General features: G+C 38.5%; 2 protein-coding genes across 2 annotated transcripts in view; one reads left to right on the top strand and one right to left on the bottom strand.

Annotated features, from left to right (window-relative positions):
* The window catches only part of Ascc3 (activating signal cointegrator 1 complex subunit 3), a 382,010-nt gene extending 363,037 nt beyond the window's left edge, over nt 1-18,973 (bottom strand). Inside the window, exons 1-3 of the mRNA XM_004648215.3 lie at nt 18,738-18,973; nt 5,571-5,695; nt 1,586-1,736 (exon numbers count right to left, since the gene is read on the bottom strand). Coding sequence (XP_004648272.1) covers nt 1,586-1,736; nt 5,571-5,660 — 241 coding nt within the window. The 5' untranslated portion in view covers nt 5,661-5,695; nt 18,738-18,973. The remainder of the gene's footprint in view (nt 1-1,585; nt 1,737-5,570; nt 5,696-18,737) is intronic.
* A 2,352-nt stretch (nt 18,974-21,325) lies between these two features.
* Nucleotides 21,326-21,559, top strand: LOC101585839 (40S ribosomal protein S9-like). The gene has a single exon (XM_023708450.1). The coding sequence runs from the start codon at nt 21,326-21,328 to the stop codon at nt 21,557-21,559; it is 234 nt and encodes a 77-aa protein (XP_023564218.1).
* Nucleotides 21,560-24,943: the final 3,384 nt, after the last annotated feature.

The raw sequence follows: 24,943 nt of genomic DNA, 5'->3' as shown, positions 1-24,943 counted from the left end.
CGTTATTTAAAAAATTTAGAACTACAAATTTTTTGTTTTTTGGTGGAACCAAGGATTGAACTCACGGCTTCCCACTTGCCAGGCAAGTGCTTATTCTACAGCTATCTCCCTAGCCCCTAGAACTACAAATTTTAAAAATATGCCTTTTAGTCATCAAGAATTGCAAATAACATGATAAATCTCAATGTAGAGATATTTTTAGCAGAGAAACACCTGTTTTTTTCACTTTATTTAATTTTATTTTATTGAGAAATGAGGCAGTTTCAAAACTGAGACAATTCCAATAATTAATATATTGTACACTGTTATCTTCTTGTGGTTATCCATAGTACAAGAGACAGGATATCCTGTCCAAACACTATTAGTACAAATCTTTCTACTCTTTGCATTAAGTGAAAGTAGCTGTATATCTATCCTAACTATTCTGTATATACAAATACAAAATGATCCTTCCTTTGTATCCCTTTTTTTTTGTTTAGTCATGTCAGAGATGGGAATTCCACTGGCATCTAAATACTATAGGTGTGTGAATTCAGCAAAACAATCCAACATAGCCCAGCAGTCCAAAACAGTAGGTTATCCACAGAAGTTGTTGACTTGAGCCTTTCACAGCTCAGCATATTAATATGGCTTTACTTTATATACCTCATTTTTATACTTTCCTGCTGGATGGTTAAGAACAAAATGAAGCAAGACCTATATAACAAGAAATGTAACTTTTGTATCTGACAAGGTCAGTCAAGTCCCCTCAGGACTTATCCTGTAACCTTGTACCACACTTTGCAGATCTTTTGTCAGCGTCAGCCATGTGGATGAGTCACGGACATTGCATGGCCAATTTGTTCTCCATGAAAGCCTGAGAGAATGTTTTCTCTCCATGTGACTCTTCTTAGGCACACTCTGCATCATCAATCACATTCCTCTGTGGCTCCATAATCTCCTTGATCAGAAAATTTGGGACACAACTGAGTTACATGATGTTACAGTATAGGTTCTCCTATGTCCTGAATCTTCACTGACCTTGAAAGGCTAGGGTCAAAATGTTGGCTGACTTTGCAGCCCTTCCTTTTTTCTAATTTTTGGTCTGCAAACTTAGGTCATTAACCCTCCAGAAGAGAAGCTAATTATTAACCTGCAATATATGCAGTTCGGTTTGCCCTGTTTTGTTTCACTTAGTTTTCTTAGCCTTAGAAAAATAACCTACAATAGCTATTGAGTACTTCTTTCATATTTTAACAATTAAAGAAAATGTCAGTTTGGGTTGAGAAGTTGTGCAGTCAAACACAGATTAAGTTTCACAATTCATTGTATACTAGCTGGTCATCCATAAGAGACTGAGGTACATAGCTTTTAAGGTGCATCAGGGCTAGATTAAAAGGCAATTGTTTTCATACTCTAAATTTCTATAAAGCTCTCAGGTCTAGTTGTACTATAAATAGTAACTTCCGGCCCCAACCCTCTATCCTAAATTCTTAGATAAGACTTTTGTAACTGTGAACATTTGCCAAGAAATATTCTGCTTTTAATACATGTTATAGTCATAAAGAATCTATCTTTAAGCCTCACAGATTCTTTTTAAAAATACCTATTTGTTTCGCAGCTTGTAATATATTTTTTAAATCTTCATCTATGCTTTGCATTTTACTCTTCTCTAGGTTTTCATTCAAAAATGTCACTATCTTCTTCCATGTCAGGCCCAAATCTGAAACTTGTTCTTGAAGTTTGGATCGCTTGAGCTGAAATAGATATAATAAAGAGAAACATAGGTTAAAGTTCTTCTCAAACCCATTACTTATCACGTACAGAAAATACAACTTGGGCACTGCCCTTAAGGATTCAGTTTTATCTATTTGTACCCAAAATGACTTCTCTCAGTAGGACTTTCATTTAAATGTGATCTCACAAAATCTCTTTTGTCTGTTTCAATAAAATATTTTTAACAATTTTAATTATAATGCATAGTCATAAAATTAACATAAAGCAAAATAAATACCAAAGCAAAGTAAAAAGTTTACTATCTAGAAGATAATAGCAATTGCTAATGTAGCACATCAGTACCTCTACTCATTTTTACGCTGTACTGTTATCACATAGTGTATCTAAATAAGAGCATTCTGGCATTCTTTTTTAATAAAAGGTACTCAAAGAAAGTTAGATTTCTAGGATAAGTTCAACAATTTGAAGTAAGTATTTTGTTTTTCAAAGTATGAGCCTAGACCATCTTAGCCATAGAAGAAACTCTTTTTTGCATACACTCTTCTTCTTGAGACTATAGACTTTTTTATTCTCAAGAACTGTCTATAGAAAGCAATAAAAATTTTATGCTAGATCACTAGCTTTGATCCATGGATAAAAGACACAAGATGCACTCCAACCAAATGAAAAGCTGTTGAGTCAGGTAGAAAACTGTAATATTACTCTTGGTGATAGTGATGGTATTTATAATTTATGAGTTCCTACTTCAGCTTTATCATTTAGAACAGGGCTGTCTACTTGCATTTACGGGAAGAGAAGGGCAAACAGAGATGAAACAGACTGGCTGCAAAATGAATTAAGTTGTTACAATGGGGTCAATGTTAATTAGTCCTTATCTCTACTTTTTTACACATAAACATTTTTAAAATAAAAAACATTAAAATGAAACATTATATATACCACTTTACTTCAGAGGAGTGTTAAAAAAAGCCTACAGAAATAAATAAAATAGGGCTGGGGAGATGGCTCAGTGGAATAAGCGCTTGCCTAGCAAGTACAAGGGCCTGAGTTCAATCCCTGGTTCTGAATAAATAAATAAATAAATAAATAAAACGCTGTAGGACAAGCATCAGTCCTTATACACACACTTTTAAATTTTGAAATCAGTTACATCATTAATTTAAAATAATTTACAAAGGCCTTGGGAAGGTAAGGTAAGAAATAATCCAAGTATAAGATATTAACAGTAACTGTACAGAATTTAGCCTTTTTAAAATTGCTCTGAAGGATTTAAAATAGCTGTTCTAGTAAAGAAGGTTAGCCAGGGAGATAGCTCGGTGGTCTAAGCACCTGCCTGGCAAGTGCAAGGACCTGGGTTTGAACCCAGGTACTGCATGCTTTGCCAGCCCTACACTGTGCCAGCCACTGAAACTGGGTGTGGTGGTGCATGCCTATAATCCCAGCACTAGGGAGGCTAAAACAGGAGGATCACTACAAGTCTGAGTTGCTTAGCAAGACCCTGTACCAAATAAATAAATAAATCTAAAAAAAAAAAAAGATTAACCATTTTGTGTGTGACACAATTCCGTATCTTTAGATGACAGGAAAAAGAAAGTCTAAAGAGTGTAACAAATCTTTTCTTTTTAGAATCAATTTTCAAGTGAAACTACTAATTATAAAATAGCATAAAGGTTTACAGCAATAAAATTTCAACAAACAAGGCAAGGATATTATTCTATAATATCCAGTCAAGCAAGGAATTAGCAAATAAAGTGAATGTTGTTGCTTAAAATTAAATAAAGCCACAAACTGTTACATGTTTCTCCATACATACAGCTTATATCACTTCAGGCTCAAGTTCACAACTTCAAGGCTAATTTTTCCAGAAGATCTAACCTCCCCCAGTGAAAAGCCAATCTATATCATTTATGCATGCATTAATTTATAATTTCAAATCTATTATTAATACTTTAATTTTTTACAAATTTCAGTAACTTAAAAATTTCAAAGATGTTCAGAATACATAAAAGTGTCTACAGTTTTTGCTCTTCTTGTGTCTCTTCAAAATTGTGGACATGCTACAAAATCACATTTAGGAAGAAAGTTAAAGATTACAGTATTTTAAAGATTAAAATTTTTTAAAAGGTTCATCATGGTAATAGAAATATCCTCACATTTGCCAACTGACAGAATCCTCATGCCATGGGCTTCAACTTTACACATTAAAATTAATTGGTAGTACCTCAGCATGTGACAATATTTGGAAAATGGGTCTTCCAAAGAGTTAAGTTAAAATTAAGACCAGTATGGAAGTCCCTACTCCCATCAGACTGGTGTCCCATAAGGCAACACCCAAAATCATGCTAGTACAAAAAACCGACCAGGTAAGGACACAATGAGAAGGCTGCAAGGCAAGAAGAGAAGCCTCAGGGGGTCAGGGAGATAGTTCAGCAGACTAAAGTGCCTGCTTAGACAAGCTTAGGAAGTACATGGACCCCAGTTTGAACCCTCCCCACCCCCCACTACCACATGCCATGCCAGTCCCTCCCCCAGGACGTGGTGAGCCAGTCAAAAAAAAAAGGAGAAGCCTCAGAGAAAATCAAACCTGCCAACACCACCTTATCATGGACTTCTAGCTCAAGAACTGATAAAATAATTTGTTTTTAGCCACTCAATTTATGGCCCTTCATCTTATTTTGTGCAAACTAATATACCACATGTCACGGACATTTCCAAGAAACACAGAATTTTCTGCAATTTTTGACATTTTTATTTTTATTAATATTAAATTTGTAACTACATGTTGTAGTTTATTTTATTGCTTTCTAAAACTTATATACACATTAGAAGAAATTCTTTATCAAATCATATTACCTTATGATTCACAAAATATACTCATAAATCTATGTAAGAAAGAGACTATAAAGACAGCCTTCCATAAAAGAGAATTCCACAATGATAACCATCTTATCTAGTGGAATATCATTAATTATTGTCATAGCAAGAATCAAATTAGTATTTGTTGTAAAACTGACTCATTCAAGGAAACGTGTTTATATCATAGCTATCATTAACACAGGGATTAAACTATACTATGAAAATTAAAGTGTCTACAGTCCACATAAATTTTTCTTACTAATATTTACTTCTAAAGTTTTAATCACAAGGTGGCTTTCAAAATATTTCTTTAAGCCTTAAGTGCCTCTTTTACCACTCAAAGTAACAAGTTAATCCTAAAACCAACTGCTGAGTTCATAGTATGAATACTCACATTTCCCATGGCAAGGTCCACACATTTTTTTCTGTTCATTTGATAAGAATTTGATAAGAATGTTTGTGCTGTGTTGGTCTCATAATCTGTTAAGAATTTTATTTTATTTTTTTTAATATTTATTTATTTTTATTTATTACATTTATTTATTATTGTGTGTGTGTGTGTGGCCAGCTCAGCCCACCAGGGGGCGGGTCTGGCTGGCATGTGGTGCTGGGGATCGAACCACGGTCCCTGTGCTTTGCCAAGCTTGTTTCAAGTAGGTGCTTTAGACCACTGAGCCATCTCTCCAGCCCCTGTTAAGAATTTTATCTGAGACCTAAAACCTTACACTGATGATTCAGAAGTAAATTAGTGTGTTAAATCACAAAATTAACTATGGCAGGAATCACAGCAACAGACATATTAACAAAGAACTCAGTATCATAGTTCTGATTTTTCTTTTCTATAAAACAGCTCCCACAGAAAACACCTTCTATACCACTTTCCTTCGTAGTCTCATAACAAGGTAAACACTCTGATTTAAGCCCACAGAATTTAATAAAAGAATGTCAAATAGTTCCCATAATCTATATTTATAATAGTTTTCACCTAGTACATTTACCTTTAAGTCAGCCACTTCTTCAATATAATTGTCTTGCTTAGTGACATTTGAAAAGGAGCGCAAGGCTCCCGTGAGACGAGGTAAAGCCATGTATTATTCAATCAGTGATCCACACAATGAGAGGCCTGGAATAAAACAGTATGCTATTTAGCTGCTCAGGGATGGCAGGGGAGTCAAATTTAACAAACTGACCTGTACACACACACACACACACACACACAGAAAAGTAATTGTCACCAATTAAAAAGTGTTAAAATCTTTTCTGATACATTTTGGGCTCATGAAATTTTTAATTTTTAATAATACATTAGCTATAGTTGATGAAAGAAAAAATGACAAAAACAAAAACCCCACTATTTTCTAGGTACTACTATAATACTCTTTCAAAATGACTTTTACTTATCCCTAAAGCCTCAAATATTGATTACCACTGCCAATAACGTTAAGAGATGAACAAACTTGCCAAGCTTTTCCTCAGTTCTGTTTTCAATACTTACTGATTTCAATTATACAACTTTCCAGTGATTCCCTCTCTTTGCAATGCTCTACCCAATGAGTTCTCCAAACCAACTTCTTCACATGCACCTCCACCTTCCTAATATTGGCTGAAAAGACACATCCTGGTATAGGGCCTTCCCAACTACCTAACTTACAACAGTGCGGCTAGTCTACTAAAATACATTTTAATTATCTCTGCAGTACTAGCAAATATTTGACACTTTCCTCTTTATTAACTATTTATATGCCATCTTAGCCCACCACATGCAAACTGATGACAACAAAACCTTTATTTCACTAAGATATCCTAGCAAATAGGCCAATACTGGAATATTTTTGATGTAATTATTTGTTCAATACAAGGAAGAAAAAAAATGGAGAATGGGAGATAAAAGAAGCAGAGACACTGGCAGGAAAAACAAAGCAGCTGGTTGGTGAAAACCACCAGGGAAAAAGAAAAATTATGCACTGGTCCTGTCCTCGTTAAAGTGCTACCAACTAAAGAATCAAACTCCAGGGGCCAGGGAGATGGCTCAGTGGACTAAGCGCTTCCCTGGTAAGCACAAGGGCCTGAGTTCAATCCCCGGTTCCGCCAAAGGAAAAAAAATAAATAAATAACAATTCCTAAAATAAATAAATAAATAAAAAGTAGGGGGCCGGGGAGATGGCTCCGTGGAATATGTGCTTCCTTGGCAAGCGCAAGGGCCTGAGTTCAATCCCCGGTCCCCCCCCCCCCCAAAAAAGAGTCAAACTCCAGGGAAACAGACTGAGAACATTATAACATTCACGTTTATTTATTGATTTTTAATTAATTTATTTATTTTTGTGGTATCAAGGATTGAACTCAGGACCTTCTACTGAGCTATCTCTCCAGCCCTAACATTTATTTTATTTTATTTTTATTAATTTCATTGAGAAAAAAATTGCAATGAGACAGTTTCAAAACAGGTTGGCAGGAGAGTTACAAAAATTAATACATTGCATATTGTTCTCTTTGTAGTAGTAATTCATAGCTCAAGATGCCAACATGATATCCTGTCCAAACGCTATTAGTACAAATCTTTCTTCTTATTAAATTAAGAGAAAGTGGCTATATATCCATCCTAACAATTTTGTACATACAGATAAAAAATAGTCTTTATCTATGGAATACTCAGTAGTCTTGATCTGAAATTATTTAACAAAGCTATATCTACAGATTTATAAGGCATACCTCCCCTAGAAAATGTCACAAAAGCAACACAAGCAGTTGTCAACTAGAGATGACTGCCCAGCTCCCTAAGAAACTCAGTAATATCTGCAGACATTCTGGCTTGTGACAATTGTGGCAGAAGGAGTAGAAGAGGTCTATTGGCTTCCGATGAGAACTTGGGAATGCTAATAAACACTGTATAACATAGAGGATAGCCTTTCCACAGAAACAATTATCCAGCCCCAGATGACCAAAACAGGAAGAAAAAAACTAGAAGGGCAACACAAGATGTCTCAGATCACTCACTTCATACTCCTGCCCTTCCTCTTGACTGCTATAGTTTTGAAGTTATCATATAGTATAATACTTTACTATAAATATAAATAGTAATTGGAATATTAATATTTGATCTATATTAAAATAATCAATTATAAAACAATGTTTACCAAAATAAAAAGAATTTAAACAATGAATACTAAAATGACCAGTCAAATTTAAAAATCTAACTTGTAGAAATAAAATATATTTTAGAAATAAAAACATAAGGGCTGAGGAGACAGCACAGTGGTGCCAACCAGTAAAGCTAGGTATGGTGGCACATGCCTGCAATCTCAGCACTGGGGAGGCTGAGACAGGAGGATCACTATAAGTACAAGCTATGTAACAAGGCCCTGTACCAAAACAAGAAAGCAAAAAAGCAAGCAAGCATGCATGCATACATACATACATATATACTATACACACACACACACACACACACACACACACACAAATAGATTTAAACACAATACATGGGTGAATTAAATTAGTGGTCAGCACCAAAAGGAAAAGTAACTGGAGGAAAGAGTTGCAAAAATAATCTAGTATGCTATAACAAACAGATCAAGTACAGATTAAGCAATACAAAGAATTCCAACTATATCACTAACCACAATAAGTAAATAAACTTCTCAAAAGGTCAACAGATTAAATTACTACACAACAATGAACTAAAACTAGAACTTTAACAAAAGCACAAACCAGGCAAAGACTGAAAATTAAGGGACAGAAAAAGATCTTCCAGCAAATAATAACTAAAAGTACTGATGATTGTATCAAACAAATCAATTTTAAAGCAAAAAATGTAACAGATTTTTTTTTAAACTCTACATTGTAAGAAAGGATACAGTAAAAGGGACATGAATCAGTATGTACTCATAAAATAGCCTCAAAATAAATTAAAACAAATGTTATCTCCAGAAAAAAACTATGATTTATAAAATAATAGTTCAGGGTTGGCCTGACAGCTCAGCAGATTAAGTGCCTGCTTGGGCAGACACAGGAGCCGGGGTTCCATCCCTGGCCTGCCATGCCGGCCCCACCCTGGTTCTAGCCAAGGAATACAGCTACTTATATACCCTTAGCCTAGGAACAGTCCTCCTCTGTTGGGTGGTCATCTTCTTAGAGAAGGATGCACATGGAGTAGCAAGGAAGTAAGAAGACTCCTGTCTAGCCAGCCCAATAGCCAAATCAACCCTGCTGCTCAGTGGCTCAATCCTTTGAAACTAGGCATAGTGGTACACGTCTGTAATCCCAGCAATTGAGAGGCTGAAAAACAGGAGAATAACTAGGAGCCCTATCTATGTAGTGAGACCCTGTACTAAAAAATAAAAAAATAAAATAAAATAAATAGTTCAAAGTCCAATTATCAATAGGTCTAGCCAGAAATCATATCCCAGAACTCCTGCCCACAAAAATCAGTAATAAAGAGATAGTGGCCTTGAATAGTTTAATTTGTAAGTCTAACTAGAAAGTGACACTTAATATCTAAAAAATGTACACACCTTTCGGAAGTTTTTGAATGGGCTATGTAGTAGGGCAAAAGTAAGTCTCAACTAATTTCAATCATTAATGACATATTATGAAAATCAAAGATTAGCAAACTTCATAGAGAAAGAGAACTTCTAAAATACTCTTGGTGTGGCATGCCACAAACACTTTCTGCTACATAGACTTTTACCTTTCTTGTTCATTTTTTAAAAATTCCTTTGAAACTATTGTTACAGCTTGTATTTAGATGTCCCTCCAAAGCATGATAGTCATTGAAGACTTATCATAGGTGGCCAGATATATGGTGTGGGTTGTGGGGTGGGGGAAGAGTCAAGAATGTGAAGGGAACTGTCTGTGACATTCTGTCACCCCACTGGTCAACAGGGTTGATTTGGCTATCGGGCTGGCTAGACATGAGTCCTCTTACTCCCTCATTGCTCCATGTATATCCTTCTCTAAGAGGATGACCACCTGACAGAGGAGGACTGTTCCTATGTCAGTCAGTAGTGGCACTCCCCAGCTAGCACTGATGACACTGATTCTTGCTGAGATGCTATTCAGTCTGTGCCACCCTGGGCATAAGTATTTCCCATCCCAAGGGTGGGTAACCTGGGTAGGCTATAAAGGACAGAAACAGACTCACTGTGTGTCACTTGCTGCTTGCTGCCTTGCTACCTTCAGCCTGCCATGAACTTGTTTCTCCTCTTTGATGATGTTCTGCTATGTGCCACCATACCTTGGAGACATCCAACTATGAAATGAAATCTCTACAAACTGAGCCAAACACACCTTTCTTCCTTTAACTTTGGGTGTCTGGTATTTTGTCTCAGCAACAAGAAAAGTAAGACAAGTGTAAAACTCATTCTTGGCACCAGAATGATCAAATTACTCTGCTATCTCTGATACAAATCTTTGCTATTAAACTGTAAATCAAACAAAATTATAAGTTATTAAAAACATATGGTAGTACTGCAAATCAGTAAGTAATTATTATGAGAATAGTTGGACTCTACATCACACTGGAGAATTATAATCAGAAAAGTAAAATGGCTCGATTTGAAGGGGGGGAAACAAACTTCCTAGCTAGCAGACTTCAAATTTCAACTACCCACGGGGGGGGGGGGGGACTGAAAGGAAGCAATCAGGAGCTAGTGCACAGTATAAAGGGTGAATGAATAACCTAAACTGGTAACCCAATTAAAGAAAACTTTTAATTCTCACAACAATCTAAAAAAGAAATGCACCAAAATGTTCTTTATTACACTTTCTAATCCAACACTGACCTAGAAAAATTCATTTACTGATAGTATTATTTACTCATTAATTCAAGAAAAACGTATTCAATTCCTGGAAATACAAAAACAAAGAGTAGCTAGAGTGAAGTTGTCCCCCTTTACTTATCAGTAATATTTTCTTTTTCATTGAATCATTTCCAAAGCCCAACAAGCTGCATTCTCATTTTAAAAACCTGCTAAGCACACAACTTTCCTTCACTTACCATCCCTCTTTGCTATTCCTTATATACAGCAAAAATTTTCTCCCATCAGGCTTTTTACTCTACTGTTTTTCCAATAGAGCTAGTAAGGTCAGAAAGAACTTCAACATTGCTAAATCAACGTTATGTCTCCATCTCTTTTTATCTCATCAGGAGTTTCTGATCCAGTCACTTGGTGGCGTAGGCAATGGTGACGCTGGTTTTGCAATATCCAAACACTTCGCCACCGAGCTACATCCTCAGCACTGTATCTTTTTTTTTTTAAGTCAGGGCCTACAGTGCCTTACTACAAAGATCGGACTTCTAGTGATCCTCCTGTTTTCAGCCTCCCAAGCGCTGGGGTTACAGGTGTGCCTCACCATGCCCAGTCTCAGTCACCATCTCAATGTGCCCAGGGGTCAGGGCCAGCACAGCACACTGAACCTGTGTCTGCCTAAGCAGGTGGTTTTAATCTGCTGACACAGTTTCTTTTTTTTTTTTGTGCATGGTCTCACTACACAGTCTACATTAGTAGTGGTCCTCCTACTTCCAAGTGCTGGGATTATAGGCATGCGCCACCATGCCCAGACTCCATCACCTGCTCAGTGCACCAGGAGGCAGGGCCAGCAAGGCATGCGGAGCCAGGGATCGAACCCACAGTACCATTCTTGATACAGCTACCTTACTTGGTACTGCGTTATGTGGACATCAGTGTCCCTTAGTTTTTCCTCCTCTATCATTGGCACTTTCTTCTCTGCTAGTTTCTCCTCATCCTGCTAGCCTTTAAACATATACTGTACCCCCAAACTTAAAGAGTTCAGAGTTCTCTATACTCACTCACTTCCCCAGCTTTTCCATCTGGTCTCAAGGAATTGCACATCATTTATGTGCTAATGCAAAATTCCTGTCTCTATCCTACACAGTTCACTGTATTCCATATTTTCATCTCCTCAGCCCCATATCCCAAAATTAACAATCCCTGACAATTTTGTGTTTATGCTAATGAGGCAGAATGGGCTAATTATCAAAATAACCAAGTGATAAAAGGGCTACATTGGGCTGGGGAAATGGCTCAGTAGAATAAGTGCTTTCTTGGCAAGTGCAAGGGTCTGAGTTCATTCCCTGGTTCCACAAAAAAAAAGGGGGAAGTGGGGGCTACATTATTCAGCCCCACCCACTACTCTCTGAGAAGAGGAAACAGAAAGTTAAGCCAGTTCCTATAAAAATTCTTGAAAGGGGGTTGGGGAAACAGCTCAGTAGAACAAGTGCTCGCCTGGCAGGCGCAAGGGCCTGAGTTCAATCCCCGGCTCTGCCAAAAACAAAACAAAACAAAAATTCTTGAAAGTAAATATAAAAAGAATTAAGATGTGTTATCTACATGTAACAAACTCCCACAATGAATGTAATCGCTATATTTGCAAACATTTATTAATAAAAATAAAAGTTTTAAAATGAATTTGTATTTAAAAAATAAACTCTTGAACTTCACGATTGGTTAGCATCTATCTGCTAGTGTAGCTGGCACTCCAACACCTTGGGACTCTCCCAAACCTTGTCCTAGGTACTCCTTTATCTATATCCTTTGCAATACCCTTTGTAGCAGGCTGAAAAAGGAAGAAAAGTATTTCCCAGTGCTTTATATTTTTACAAACTGTTGAGCCCAAGCAGGATGTAGTAAGAATCTGATTTTAGTCAGACACTTAGGAGACTCATACTTATTACAAGCATTGCAAGTAGAAGTAGACTGGTGGGCTTTATTTGTGGGCTCTGGTGCTGATTCCTGATTTAAATTTTATCATTGGACATACAGCTGAGAATTAAAGTGATTTTTAAAAAATAAGCACATATGTTGCTGCAAGTATTATGACAAGTATAGAAAAATGTTGTTTAGATCTTCCTACTGCCTTCCAGTTTTACCCTGAGTCCCAAACTTCTGGTTTCTACATTTTTTTTTTTAGAACAGTTCTTTTTTAAAACCTAAGTAGTAACACCACTGCTTTCTTACAGACTCAAAATTCTCCAAAGGTGTCTAATGCATTGGAAAAAACTTGAAAGACTCAAAAGAACTTAATGTTGTTTTGACTGGTCTCCTGTAACTCTCTTCCTTGCTCATATAAATGCACAGCTACGCTGGCATTCCTTCCAATGGCATAACTATACCAAGAAGTGTTTCCCTAGATGCCACACTTTTGCAGAATGTAACCAGAAGTCATAATCCCAGCCCTTGGGACACTGAGCCAGGAGGACAGCCATAAGTTTGAGACCAGCATCCACTACAGAGTGAGTTTAAGGGCAGCCTGAACTACATAGCAAAGCTCGGTCTGAAAAGGGGAGCAGGGAGGACTGGAGAGACCAACAGATGAAACAGTACTTAGGTGTGCGCTGGCTCAGCAAATTCATCTCTAAAAAATGAGCTTTGAACAAAGAAAAGTTTTAAACATGTGATCAAAGGGGTCAGTTAACCTAGTAGTACAAAACCAGTGGGTGGGCAAGCAGGTGTCCAGAAGCAGGACAAAGACAGTTATACAAACAGTGATGTTTTTATAACTCAGCATATGTTAGTGAAAGAAACAGGGTCTTTTTGAAGTAAGAGGTCATAAAACCCTACTTACAGGAACAAAGTCTCAAATTACTTGTAATAGAACAAGGAACAGTAGCCACAGGGAAGAGTGAAGCCTCAGGTGGGAACTGTTTAAAAGTTGGGGAAACTTGTTTTCCTGTTAACTTCTGCTTCAACACTGATAGCACCCCCACTTACTTTAGGTCTTTGCTTAAGTGTCTCCTTAATGAAAAACCCATCCCTAGTCAACCAATCTAAACATTCTTCTTGATCATTTCTCTTGTACAAAACGTGCTTTATTCCACAGCACCTACATAACACACATTCTGTGTTTCTGTGAGTTTCACCCAATAGATTATAAATTCTTGTTCCCTAAAATACCCATGACACTAAGCAGAGTTCAGAACACAGTAGGGTTTCAGTAGGTATGTATCTGCATAATGCATAGATGTATAGATTAAAAGGAAGGATAAAGCTGCCACCAAAAAAGTGCAGTATATTATGTATTTAAAGAACTCAAAATTTTTCATAGAAATCTGATTAATTTACTTGTCTTAACAGATGTTTTATGAACTAAAATATTTACGCAACATGAAAGAAAAACCTTTTATGCCTTTCCCAAAGTGTAATATGTTGAGTTTATTCAATCCACAATGGTACTTTTCCATAGAATTCAAAATCATACATGTAGACATAATTCTAAAATTACTAATTAGGGGGTTGGGCATTTGGTTAACATTCACAAGGCCCTGGATTTAAAGCACCCCAAAAAGTAAAGTTACAAAATTGCATACAATTTAAATGTGACTGGTAGCCAAAACAGCTCAGGTCTAAGTTCACTTAGTTAAAAAAGAAAATAAAAGTAGTATTTATCTTCTAAATCTGTACAAAGCACAAAAGAAAAAGCAAGGCCAAAAGAAAACACAATAGTTGTTAGAAACCCTAAGATAGAGCTGACCTCAGAAGGAAAAAAATCACATCAGATGAGTATCACAACAGCTTTCACTTATTTAATTACTTAACTAGCAATTCTACTACATGCTGGACATCATGCTAGGTAGACCATGGTGAGCAAAATTAATCTAGCGATTGCCTTTATGAATTACTGTCTGTTGGAGAAAAACAGCCAATTAAGTTGACTCAAAGCAAAAGATTGCTGTGAAAAGTGGCAGAAAAATGTTTTTGGAATACAGAACAAAATGTCTACCCTATGAAGAAAGGACACAGATGTTAGACACTGTTAGGCCAAAAGTAAGAAAGGAGATCCTATCAAGAAAGATCAAGAAGCTTTCAGAAATTAAAATTTCAAGGATGAAGAGTCAGTCAGATAAAGAGCAGCATATATCAACTATGCAGTGAGAGCATGATATTTTCAAGGGACCGAAAGATACTCTGACAAAGAGATGAACCTTTGGAAATGATATGAAGCAGGTCATAAAGGATTAACTAGGCTAATTAATGAGCTACCTAGCTTTGTGCTGTGGTGACCCAATACCTAAGAGCAAAGGGGGAGTTAAAAAGGAAACATAGCTGGTTCAGGGTTTCACAATTTTCAGTTTACAGCCAGCTACATTATTTTAGGTTCAAGAAGAGGCACAAATACCACAGTAGAAAGGCATGGCAAAGGACAGCTATTCCTCACAGCAGTTAACAGAGAAAGACAAAGAACCCAAGAGAAAGTGATCAGCGATGACTGATCAGGCCCTCAGAGCCTTTCCTTTTAATTAACTGAAACTCACATTCTGTTACCACAACCACCCAATAACATCATCAAATTGTGATTTCATGATCTAATCACTCCCCAAAAGCACAACAGCTGACAATCAAGCCTTTAGCACATTAAGTTTTGGGGGACAATTCACACCCAAGCCATAACAGTTTAGAAATCATTTAACAAAAGAAACCTCTAAAAAAGTTTTTCACTTGAACTGAGTTTAATTTTCTGCACCGAAAAGAAGCCTAGGGTGGATGCAGGAAGATACTAAAATGCTATTGCAATTGCTTCATGGCCAAGATCAAGTGTAAAATGCTATTGCAATAATCCAAATACAATATAAAGAAATTGTGGTACCTGAAAGGAATTAATGGCAATACATTAAAGAAAAGTGGATAAATAAAAGAACAGTAGCTATCTGAGTCACATTTACTTGATTCAGGAATTATCTCCACTAGTGGCGGGGCCAGGAGTGAAGAGCAATGCTAAAGTCCACATATACAGATTAGGCTGATTGAAAAATTTGTAGAGCTAAAGCAAAGAGGTTAGTTTTATTTTGTGGTTGGTTTTCTAATCTAATCTCAATATCCTGAGTTTTAGATATTTAAATATCCAATTAGAAATGGTCAGTCAAGATTGGCATATCAGGTATGCAACTCAGGGGAGAGTCTGATATCAACATGTAAATAAGAGAATCATCAACAAAACTTCTAGATTTTTTTTTTCATATGTATTTGGTACAAGCTCTCACTACATAGCTCGGACTCATAGTGATCTCCTTTTTACAGCCTCCCCCGTTCTAGGATTACAGGTGTGCACCACCACATCCAGTCTCCAGCTGGCTCAGTGGGGTGGGGCCAGTGCAGCATGTGGTGCTGGGGATGGAACCACCATCCCTGCGCTTGCGTAAGGAGGAGCTTAGTCTGCTGAGCTATCTCACAGGCCCAAGAATAGATTTCTGTGGACAGGGGAAGAGGAGAAGGAGGAGGAGGAGAGGAGGAGGAGGAAGAGGAGGAGAAGGGGACAAAGAAAACAATGAAGAAGAAGAGGACAAAGAAGATGAAAATGATGAAGAGGAAGAGGAAGAAGAGGGAGAGGAGGAAGAGGAAGAGGAGGAAGAGGAGGAAAAGGGGGAAGAGGAGGAGGAGGAAGCAGCAGCAGCAGCAACAACAACAACTAACAGAAGATGGAGCACATGCCTTCCAAGAAAAAGAAGAAGAAGAAGAAGAAGAAGAAGAGGAGGAGGAGGAAGAGGAAGAAGAGGAGGAAGAGGAGGAAGAGGAGGAGGAAGAGGAGGAAGAGGAGGAGGAGGAGGAGGAAGAGGAAGAAGAGGAAGAAGAGGAAGAGAAGAAGAAGAAGAAGAAGAAGAAGAAGAAGAAGAAGCAGCAGCAGCAGCAGCAGCAGCAGCAGCAGCAGCAGCAGCAGCAGCAACAGCAGCAGCAGCAGCAGCAACAACAACAACCAACAGAAGATAGAGCACACGCCTTCCAGAAACTCCTAGGTCTACAAGGAAAATGTTGAAGAGTATTTGGACAGGAAGACTTGGGGGAAACCAGAAGAGCTGTGATGCCAAATCTAAGGAGGAAAAAAAAAAAAAGAAAGACTTGTGACAAAGGTTATGGTCAACCAAGTAAAATACTATCAACATATGTGGTTAAAATACCCACTGGACTCAACACTCCAACAATGTTCTTCCTATGTTCCGTTTTTAACGGAAATATGGAAAGAATAAACATGGAAAGAATACACCACTGAAAAACTGGATCCCCTACAGAAACTTCCATGAGCAAGAAGTTGTATTTCTATCTCTTAAGCCTCATACAGTACCTGATACATATGAAAACATGAATGAATGACACTCCCTCCAAATTTTTTAAAGATCCTGTTCAACAGAACCAAGAAGGCTAAATTAAAAAAAAAGTATTCAATTCAGTTGGATGTGGTGACACATTCCTATAATGTCAATACTCTTGAGAAGCTGAAGCAGGATTGAGTTTAAACCCAGTCTCAGCAACTTTATGAGTTAGAAAAGCACTGTTTCAAAATGGGAGGGGGACCTTCAATTAGAAGGAACTAAATTCAAGCCCCACAACCAGGAAAAAAATTCATTCAGATAATTAAAATTATTTAGCTTACACTTAACTGGCATCTCTACAGATCATCTCCTCCTTGCAAGTCGAGTTATTATTACTGGTGGCCGTGGATCAGGTGTATCCCATCCTCCACTCACCCTCCCCCATTCCTGTATGAGGGCTAAGGCACCCTGTTGCACCTGTGGTAGGAGGCAGTGCCTGCCCATTCTTCAGAAGGAAGGAAACAGTTACCCAAGAAAACATCATGATACTAATATCAAGAGGACTATATGCCTACTTTTCATACATATTTTCAACTATTCAAAGCATCTCTTTGTGGAAAATTTCTGAACAATGGAATCATACTTGACATAGTTTGTGCATCTGTTCTCTTTTTGTAACTTCAAGTTCATATACTTAGCAGTGAAGCCAAATTCATCCTCCAAAAGAAGTTCATTATCTGTATCTGCTTTCTTATGGCTTATTTTTCTGTTCATAAGATTTTGTCCTACATGGAATACCACTAAGAGTTGATGCTGGAAACATTTTTATTTGCTGTTACTTTGTCTACTTTGACTGCCACACAATTATTTGTTAGGACCAAATCTCAGAGCATGGCTAAGAGTTTTCAGTAGAAATGAAGTTACACCCGTTTTGGAGAATAGTCTCCAGATCACTGTAATTTCTTAGTTTTAAAGGAGCATTGCTTGGAACATTTCCTATTTCATCAGCCCATCTTTTGTATGCTTGGAGCAACTTTTGCTTATTGGCTGGTCTTGTTATTTCATCACACTACACACTAGACTAACAAAACAACTTATATGCAAGAGCAATCAATTGGAGCAAAGAGAGAAGATACTTCTTTATGCACATTCCATAAGGGTTGTGCAGAAAAGTACATGGTCAGTCAACTCATCCTATTTATAGCACCTTTTGTGGCAGTTTCAATATAATGTTACTGTAACTTCCGAAACTATGAAACCCCTGAGAAATTGTACCTTTTAAGCAAAATAAAATATTTGTAATAAAAACACTAGTATTAGAATCATTAAAATAAAACATGCAACAGGAACTGGCACACACTCTAAACTAGAATCACAAACTAAATTTTCAACTTTTGAAGACACTTTTTAAAAATCAGAAAAAAAATTACTTCGATTATGAAATATGAATTCTAGTGATAGAGTTCCTGGCTATTCAATCTAACCTCACCTTTAAGAAAGACAGAAAAAAATCGAAATGCACATGCAACACCACTCTATCAAAATTTTAACTGTCCCTAAAGTTACACTTCTTTTAAATCAAAATATAGTACACGAGCAAACTACATTATGAAAGTTGATTTAAACCCAGAAAACTTGCCTTTAGAAATCATCCATCTATCCATATCACCTGCCTAGCAAACCAATACACACTGACTTATGTCAAAAGGACGCTTTCGATTCCTCGACTGCTAAATTCACCTCAATCCACTAAAATTAACTCCTTAGCCAACACATTTACTTTTCATTTGGGTAGGATGATACAAGGCAGATTGTCCTCCCAAAAATTTACGTGAAGAAACCGATGCAACCAGCTTTGAAACCAAGGGGAAAAAAAAAAAAAATCAATGAAAACTGCCTTCCACACAGGACAGAAAAATCACCCACCTACCAGCGCGGCCTAACACCTGGTCAGCAGCGGCCGCGCCTTTCTCTTTATCCCCACCCCCACCTGCCAAGCCCAGGAGTGGGCGCGACGACGGCTCCGAGCCAGCCGCGGCAGGACTAGCGCCAGGGCCCCAGCCCCACCCGGCCACAGCGGCCCCCACGCTTTCCTCCACTTCCCCGTCTCCCGGCCCCAACTCACCCGCTTCCATCCCTCAGTTCGCTCCAGCCTCCGCGCCGCCCTCCCTTTCGCTTTTCCGTCCACGTCCGAAGAGGAGGACACAGCCCACGACGCCTGTGGACCGCTGCACGCCCCGCCCTCCTGCGGCCCCCACGTTCGGTGGCCCGTGTCGCACTGAGTCACTCAGCTTTCAGCGCGACAACTGCGGGAGCACATCACAGACCTCCTGCTCCTGCAGGCAAGACCGGACAAGACAGGATGGGTCGGGCGCCGGCGTACACGTCACCTGCCGGCACCGGCGCCAACGTCCGTACGTCATCGCCCGCGACGGCGCACGAGCTCGCGCGTCACAGCCCCGCCCCTCGAGCGCGCGGCCCGCTCCGGGCTCTTGCCGGTCGCGCGTTCCAGGGGCGCTTCCGCTCAAGCGGGTCGCATCTTTCTCGTTTCGGAGTTTGTTCTTGCGGTTGCTTCTTTTCGCTTCGTTCTTTCCCCGCCCCTGCTTGCCAAACACGAAGAGTAAATTCCTGTGAGTGGTGAGGAGCGCAGAGTAGCAGGAAATCGGCGGCGAGACTGAAGCCGGAGCCCCGTGGCTGCTGCCCGCTGCACGCGTCCTTCTCTGGCCTCTCTTCCTCAGGCCCTAAATATCATGGAGGCTCAGCGTGATTCGTCTAAAGTCTTCTCTCCACTGAGCCCAAGAAACATACACACACGCTTCCTACGTTCATTTGAAAAAAGGAATACATTAAGTAAACCTAACCTGAAGAATGGCGTGCTGTACGACTATAGAATTCTGTGTTAAAGCCCGATAGTTAAGACATGGCATACGTGTGACTTCTCTTCCAGTCGCCTTTTCTCCTAAGGTAACGTGTCCCGATGACTGATAGAAAAAATTTTATGCAAAAGCAACGCATAGTGATCCATTTACACCCTTAATAGACCGTACCTGAAGTACTGTGTTCAGCTGAAAATTGAGCACTTTATGAAGACTTCAATAAAGTTAAGATTATTTCAAAGATAAAAATATTGACAGTTTAGGCAAGAGGAATGAAGTATTGATCAAATTTGAGGGCACTTCCCAAGGGGGGGGACCTACCTAGCTCCAAATATAAAAGCAACATCATGTTACAGATTTGTTTCATGTAATGCAAATTTCAAGAGAATAGATTTCACAATCTGAGAAGATCCCCTTGTAGCTCAAGCCGCAGCATGTGCGTGCATACTTCGACCATTAGATTCGTCTCCAAATAGATTGTGAATATTCCGTAGGGAATTTATATGGAGGAACACTATGTCAAAAGCAAAATTAATTGGTTAATAACTATTTCCAACCGAGATTCAATGAGTTTATGGTTCTGGCCTTCAACCACTTTACAAGTTCGATTATGAAACTAGATAAATATATCAAAAATTATTGGGACAGGGAAATGGCTCAGTGGAATAAGTACTTCCTTGGCAAGGGCAAGGACTTGAGTTCAATCCCCGGTTCGGCCAAAATAAATAAATAAATAAATAAATAAGTAATAGGGCCGGCCAAATAGCTCAGCAGATTAAAGCACCTGCAAGCAAGCACACAGACCTGCCCTGCAGGCCCCACCCCTGGGCGCGCTGAGGTGGCATTTGAGACTGGGTGTGGTGGCGTGGGCCTGTAATCCCAGCTCATGGGAGGCTATAAACAGGCAGATCACTACAAGTGAGACCCTGAACACTCTGTAGACACTTCCCTAAAAGAAAGAAAGGAAAAAAGAAAGAATTCACACATGATAGAAAATACCTATACTACCCCAAATGGGGTGGGAGGTGCTGAGGCAGGGGCATCAAGATTTTGAGCTTAGCCGGAACAATTTTGTAACTTTCCAAACAAAATCCTGTCTCAAAATTTAAAAATAAAGAAAATAGGCTGGAGATGTTGCTCTATATGAGGTGCAGGGTGCAGTACTCAGTTTAGCATAAAAGGAGACTCTAATAAGAGGCACTTGACAGCTCTTATGAGAGTTCCAGAGTGTTAAGGGAGAACAAAAATGAAAGTAGAACTGCCTAGAACTGCCCTTATGAGTAGCCTCAAGCAGATGTAGCTATTGATGTAGCTACAAATGTAGCAGGAAATGTAACCTCCAAATCGAAAAATGGTGTAAGTACAAATATTTACCATATTTCAAACCCTTATTAGGAAGACAAATATAAAATATCTTACTTTTCAATTGATGACAGTTGAAATAATACTGCATATATACATTGAGCCAAATAAAATACTAATAAATTAATAGCATGTTTATTTTCCACTTTTTAAATATAACTCATAGAAAAGAAAAACTATGTGTTTTACATCATATTGCTTTTAGACAGTCATGGTCTGCCAGGAAATACACTTCACTGGATTATAAAAGCTATCAATAGCTTTGTAGTTAGAATAATATGTAGCTAGAATACATATTTGTAGCTAGGATAATATTTGAAGATAACTTCTAAGAAAGATGACTATACAGAAAACACTAATGAAATTGAGACTAAAAGTATGCCCCAAAAATGAAAGAACTTGTTCTCTAAAACAATAAACTTTCTCCCAGTTGTCAAGATTGGCTCGCCGGTGCAGCCAGGCACAAAGAGCCAACATGCCCGTGGTGAGGAGCTGGGTTTGTCGTAAAACCTATGTAACCCCGCGGAGGCCCTTCAAGAAGTCCTACCTTGACCAAGAATTGAAGCTGTTTAGCGAGTATGGGCTCCGGAACAAGCGAGAGGTCTGGAGAGTCAAATTCACTCTGGCCACGATCCGCAAGGCTACCCAGGAGCTGCTAATGCTGGACGAAAAGGACCATCTCTTCGAAGGCAGTGCTCTCCTGTGGTGAATCCACATTGGGGTGCTGGATGAGGGCAAGATGAAGCTAGATTACATCCTGGGCCTAAAAATTGAAGACTTGCTGGAGAGGCGCCTGCAGACTCAGGTCTTCAAGCTGGGCCTGGCCAAGTCCATCCACCACACCCAAGTGCTCATCCACCAGCGCCATATCCGGGTCCGTAAGCAGGTGGTGAATGTCCTGTGCTTCACTGTGCTCCTGGACTCCCTGAAGCACATCCACTTCTCCCTGTGTTCCCCATATGGGGTAGGCTGCCCAGGCCGTGTGAGGAGGAAGAATGCGAAGGAGGGCCAGGGTGGGGCTGGAGCCAGGAATGACAAGGAGATTAAGCCCACCCTTAAATTTCTATTCAAGGATTTAGTTTTCTAGTTACAAAATAAACCAGGATGAATAAAAATATGAATAAATAAAAATAAAAGAATAATTAAATAGAAACACACAGTGCCTATCTGACCACAGAAAAGGACAGAGCAGACCCAACTTAATGCAATTAGAGATTTAAAAAAAAAAACCCAGTTACAACAGACACTGCCAAAATACAGAAGACTGTTAGTAAATATTCTAAAAACCTGTGCTCCCAAAGTCATTCATAGAAGCTAGCATACCCTGATTCCAAAACCATACAAGGCTCTGACTTTAAAAACAAAAAACCTACAAGCCAATCCCTTTAATAAGCATAGACACAAATGTCCTCAATAAGATACTGACAAAATGCAATAGAACTTCAAGAGGCTCATCCAGCATGATCCTCTCCGGGATGCAAGGCTGTTTCATCACGTGCAAACCAATAAATGTAATATATCACATAAACAGAAGCAACAACAAAAATCACATGTTCATCTCACTAGAAGCACAGAAAGCCTTTGACAAAAGTCTAACACTCTTTCATAATAAAACCCTGAATAGAGAAGTAAGTAAAGAGAAGGACCTTACTTCAATTTCATAAGAGCCATTTATGAGAAACCTACTGTGAATGTATTAAATGGAAGAAACCTGAAAGCTTTTCCTCCAAAATTAGGAACAAGCCAAAATGTCCACTGCCACTGCAGCTGTTTAATATAGTAGTTGAAGTATTAGCTAGAATAGTATGGAAGGAATCAAATTATTGTTGACAGAACACATAATCCTTTATGTAGGAGACTCAAAAGATTCCACCAAAAGATTTCAAAAATTAATAACTAAATTAATCAAAGTGACAATATAAAATCAGCACACAAAAGTTAATAACATTTCTACACACCAATAATGATCCCACTGTAAAAGAAGTCAGAAAAATATTATAATAGCATTAAGAATAATTGAAAATTTAGAGTTGAAACTAATGAAATAAGTGAGAGATCTCAAAAGGACATCAAAGAGGACATTAGAAAGTAGGAAAATTTGGCTGGGGGGACAGCTCCACGGTCTAAGGGCCTGCCTGGCAGGTGCAAGGACCCAGGTTAAATCTCTAATACCGCATGCCTGCCAGCCCCGGAAGACTGGATGCACTGTGCCAGCCACCGAAACTGGGCTTGTGGCCCACTCATAATCAGTGCTGGGGAGGCTGAGACAGGAGGATCACTACAAGTCCAATCTGTGTAGCAAGACCCTATACCAAATAAATAAATAAAATTTAATTAATTTTATTGGGGAAGAAATAGCAATGAGACAGTTTTGAAACAGGTTAGTAGGACAGTTACTATAATTAATAATTGCATATTGTTGTCTTCATAGTAGATATTAAGAGTACAAGATGCAGATATGATATCTTGCCAAACAATATTTTATGTCTTCTCATTGAATTATGAGAAAGTAGAAGTATATTTATTCTAATATATATATATATATATGTATGTATATATATTTACTATAAAATTGTCCATTTGTATCCCCTTTTTTATTTAGTTTTGTCAGAGATGGGTTTTAAAAAGAAAAAAAGACAGTAGGAAAATGGGGCTGGCCAGATAGCTCAGTGGACTAAGTGCCTGCTTAGGCAAGCTCAGGAACCTGGGCTCAATCCCTGGCACCACATGCTGCACAGGCCCTGCCCCCAGGCATGCTGAGCTGGCCACTGAGACTAGATTTGGTGGTACACACCTGTAATCCCAGTGCTGGGGAGGTTGAAAGCAGGAGGATCACTACGACTCCAAACTGTGTAGTGAGATCCTGTAAGATACATAAAAAGAAGAAAAAGAAAACAAAACAGAAAGGAAAATGTACCTTATTTAATATAGACTGAACCAACATTGTGGAAAAAGGATATACTCAAACAGATTTAACAGAATCCAATCAAAATGAAAACAGTGTTCCTCAGAATTAGAGGTAACAATCCAAATTTCATATGGGACCAGAAATACTTACCTGGCAGGGGGAGATACCACGATCATATGGAACCAGCAGACATCCAGAATAATGAAAACAATCCAGGGCAACAAAAGTAAAATAAAAAGCAACCCAATCTCAGATTCTGAGATATATTACAAAGCTACAGTAATAAAAACAGTAAGGTACTACACATACATAGACATGATGACCAATAGAACAAAAGAGAGGATGCGAGCCAACATTAACACATTCTGTCACCTGGTATTCAACAAACAAACCAAGAATACATGCTGCAAAAAAATCTGATTAGTGAACATATTTGGAAAATTGACTATCCACGTTCAGAAAATTAACTCTAAACCCATATTTGGACTCATATCTCTCACTGTATACAAAACTAAAATCAAAATAGATCAAATTTTTAAATATTAAAATAGATTTTAATGATGGAAAATTAAAATACTTTATCAGACATAGGCACATGCAAGGAATATCTGCATTGAACACCAATTGCGCAAGAAATAATATCAAGAATCAAATACAGTGCCTGCTTTGGCAAATGCAGGAAGCAGGGTTTGATTTCCAGTCCTGCATGCCACACCAGCCCCACCCCTGGGGCCAGCTGAGCTGGAAACAGAGTCTAGGCATGGTGGTACACACTTGTAATCCCAGTGCTGGGGAGGCTGAAAAAAGGATCACCACAAGTCTGATCTGCATAATGAGACCCTGTATCAAATACACACACACACACACACACACACACACACACACACACACACACACACCCCAACAGATGGGATTGTATTAAATTAAAAAACACCCACACAATAAAAGAAACAACAGAGTGAAAAAACAACCTACAGAATGAGGAAAAAGATTTTGCTGGATATTCACCAGAAGACTAATATCTATAATACATAATGAACTAAAAAACTAGATCCTCCAAATAAAAAACACAATCATACTTTTTTGTTTCCTTATCATTGCATTCAGGGTGCAAGCCCAGTGCTGCCACATGCAGTGGATCTCCCCTCTCCCCATCAGTTTGCTTGCCTATGTGTCAATTGTTCA

Source organism: Octodon degus, unplaced genomic scaffold (genome assembly GCF_000260255.1).
Source record: "Octodon degus isolate 3935 unplaced genomic scaffold, OctDeg1.0 scaffold00362, whole genome shotgun sequence".
NCBI classification, from domain to species: domain Eukaryota; kingdom Metazoa; phylum Chordata; class Mammalia; order Rodentia; family Octodontidae; genus Octodon; species Octodon degus.
The sequence above is the reverse complement of the archived record's forward strand: the minus strand, read 5'-3'. Positions and strand labels throughout refer to the sequence as shown.

Coding starts and splice junctions, on each gene's coding strand:
- LOC101585839 (XM_023708450.1), top strand. CDS start 21,326: ATGCCCGTGGTGAGGAGCTGGGTTTGTCGTAAAACCTATGTAACCCCG.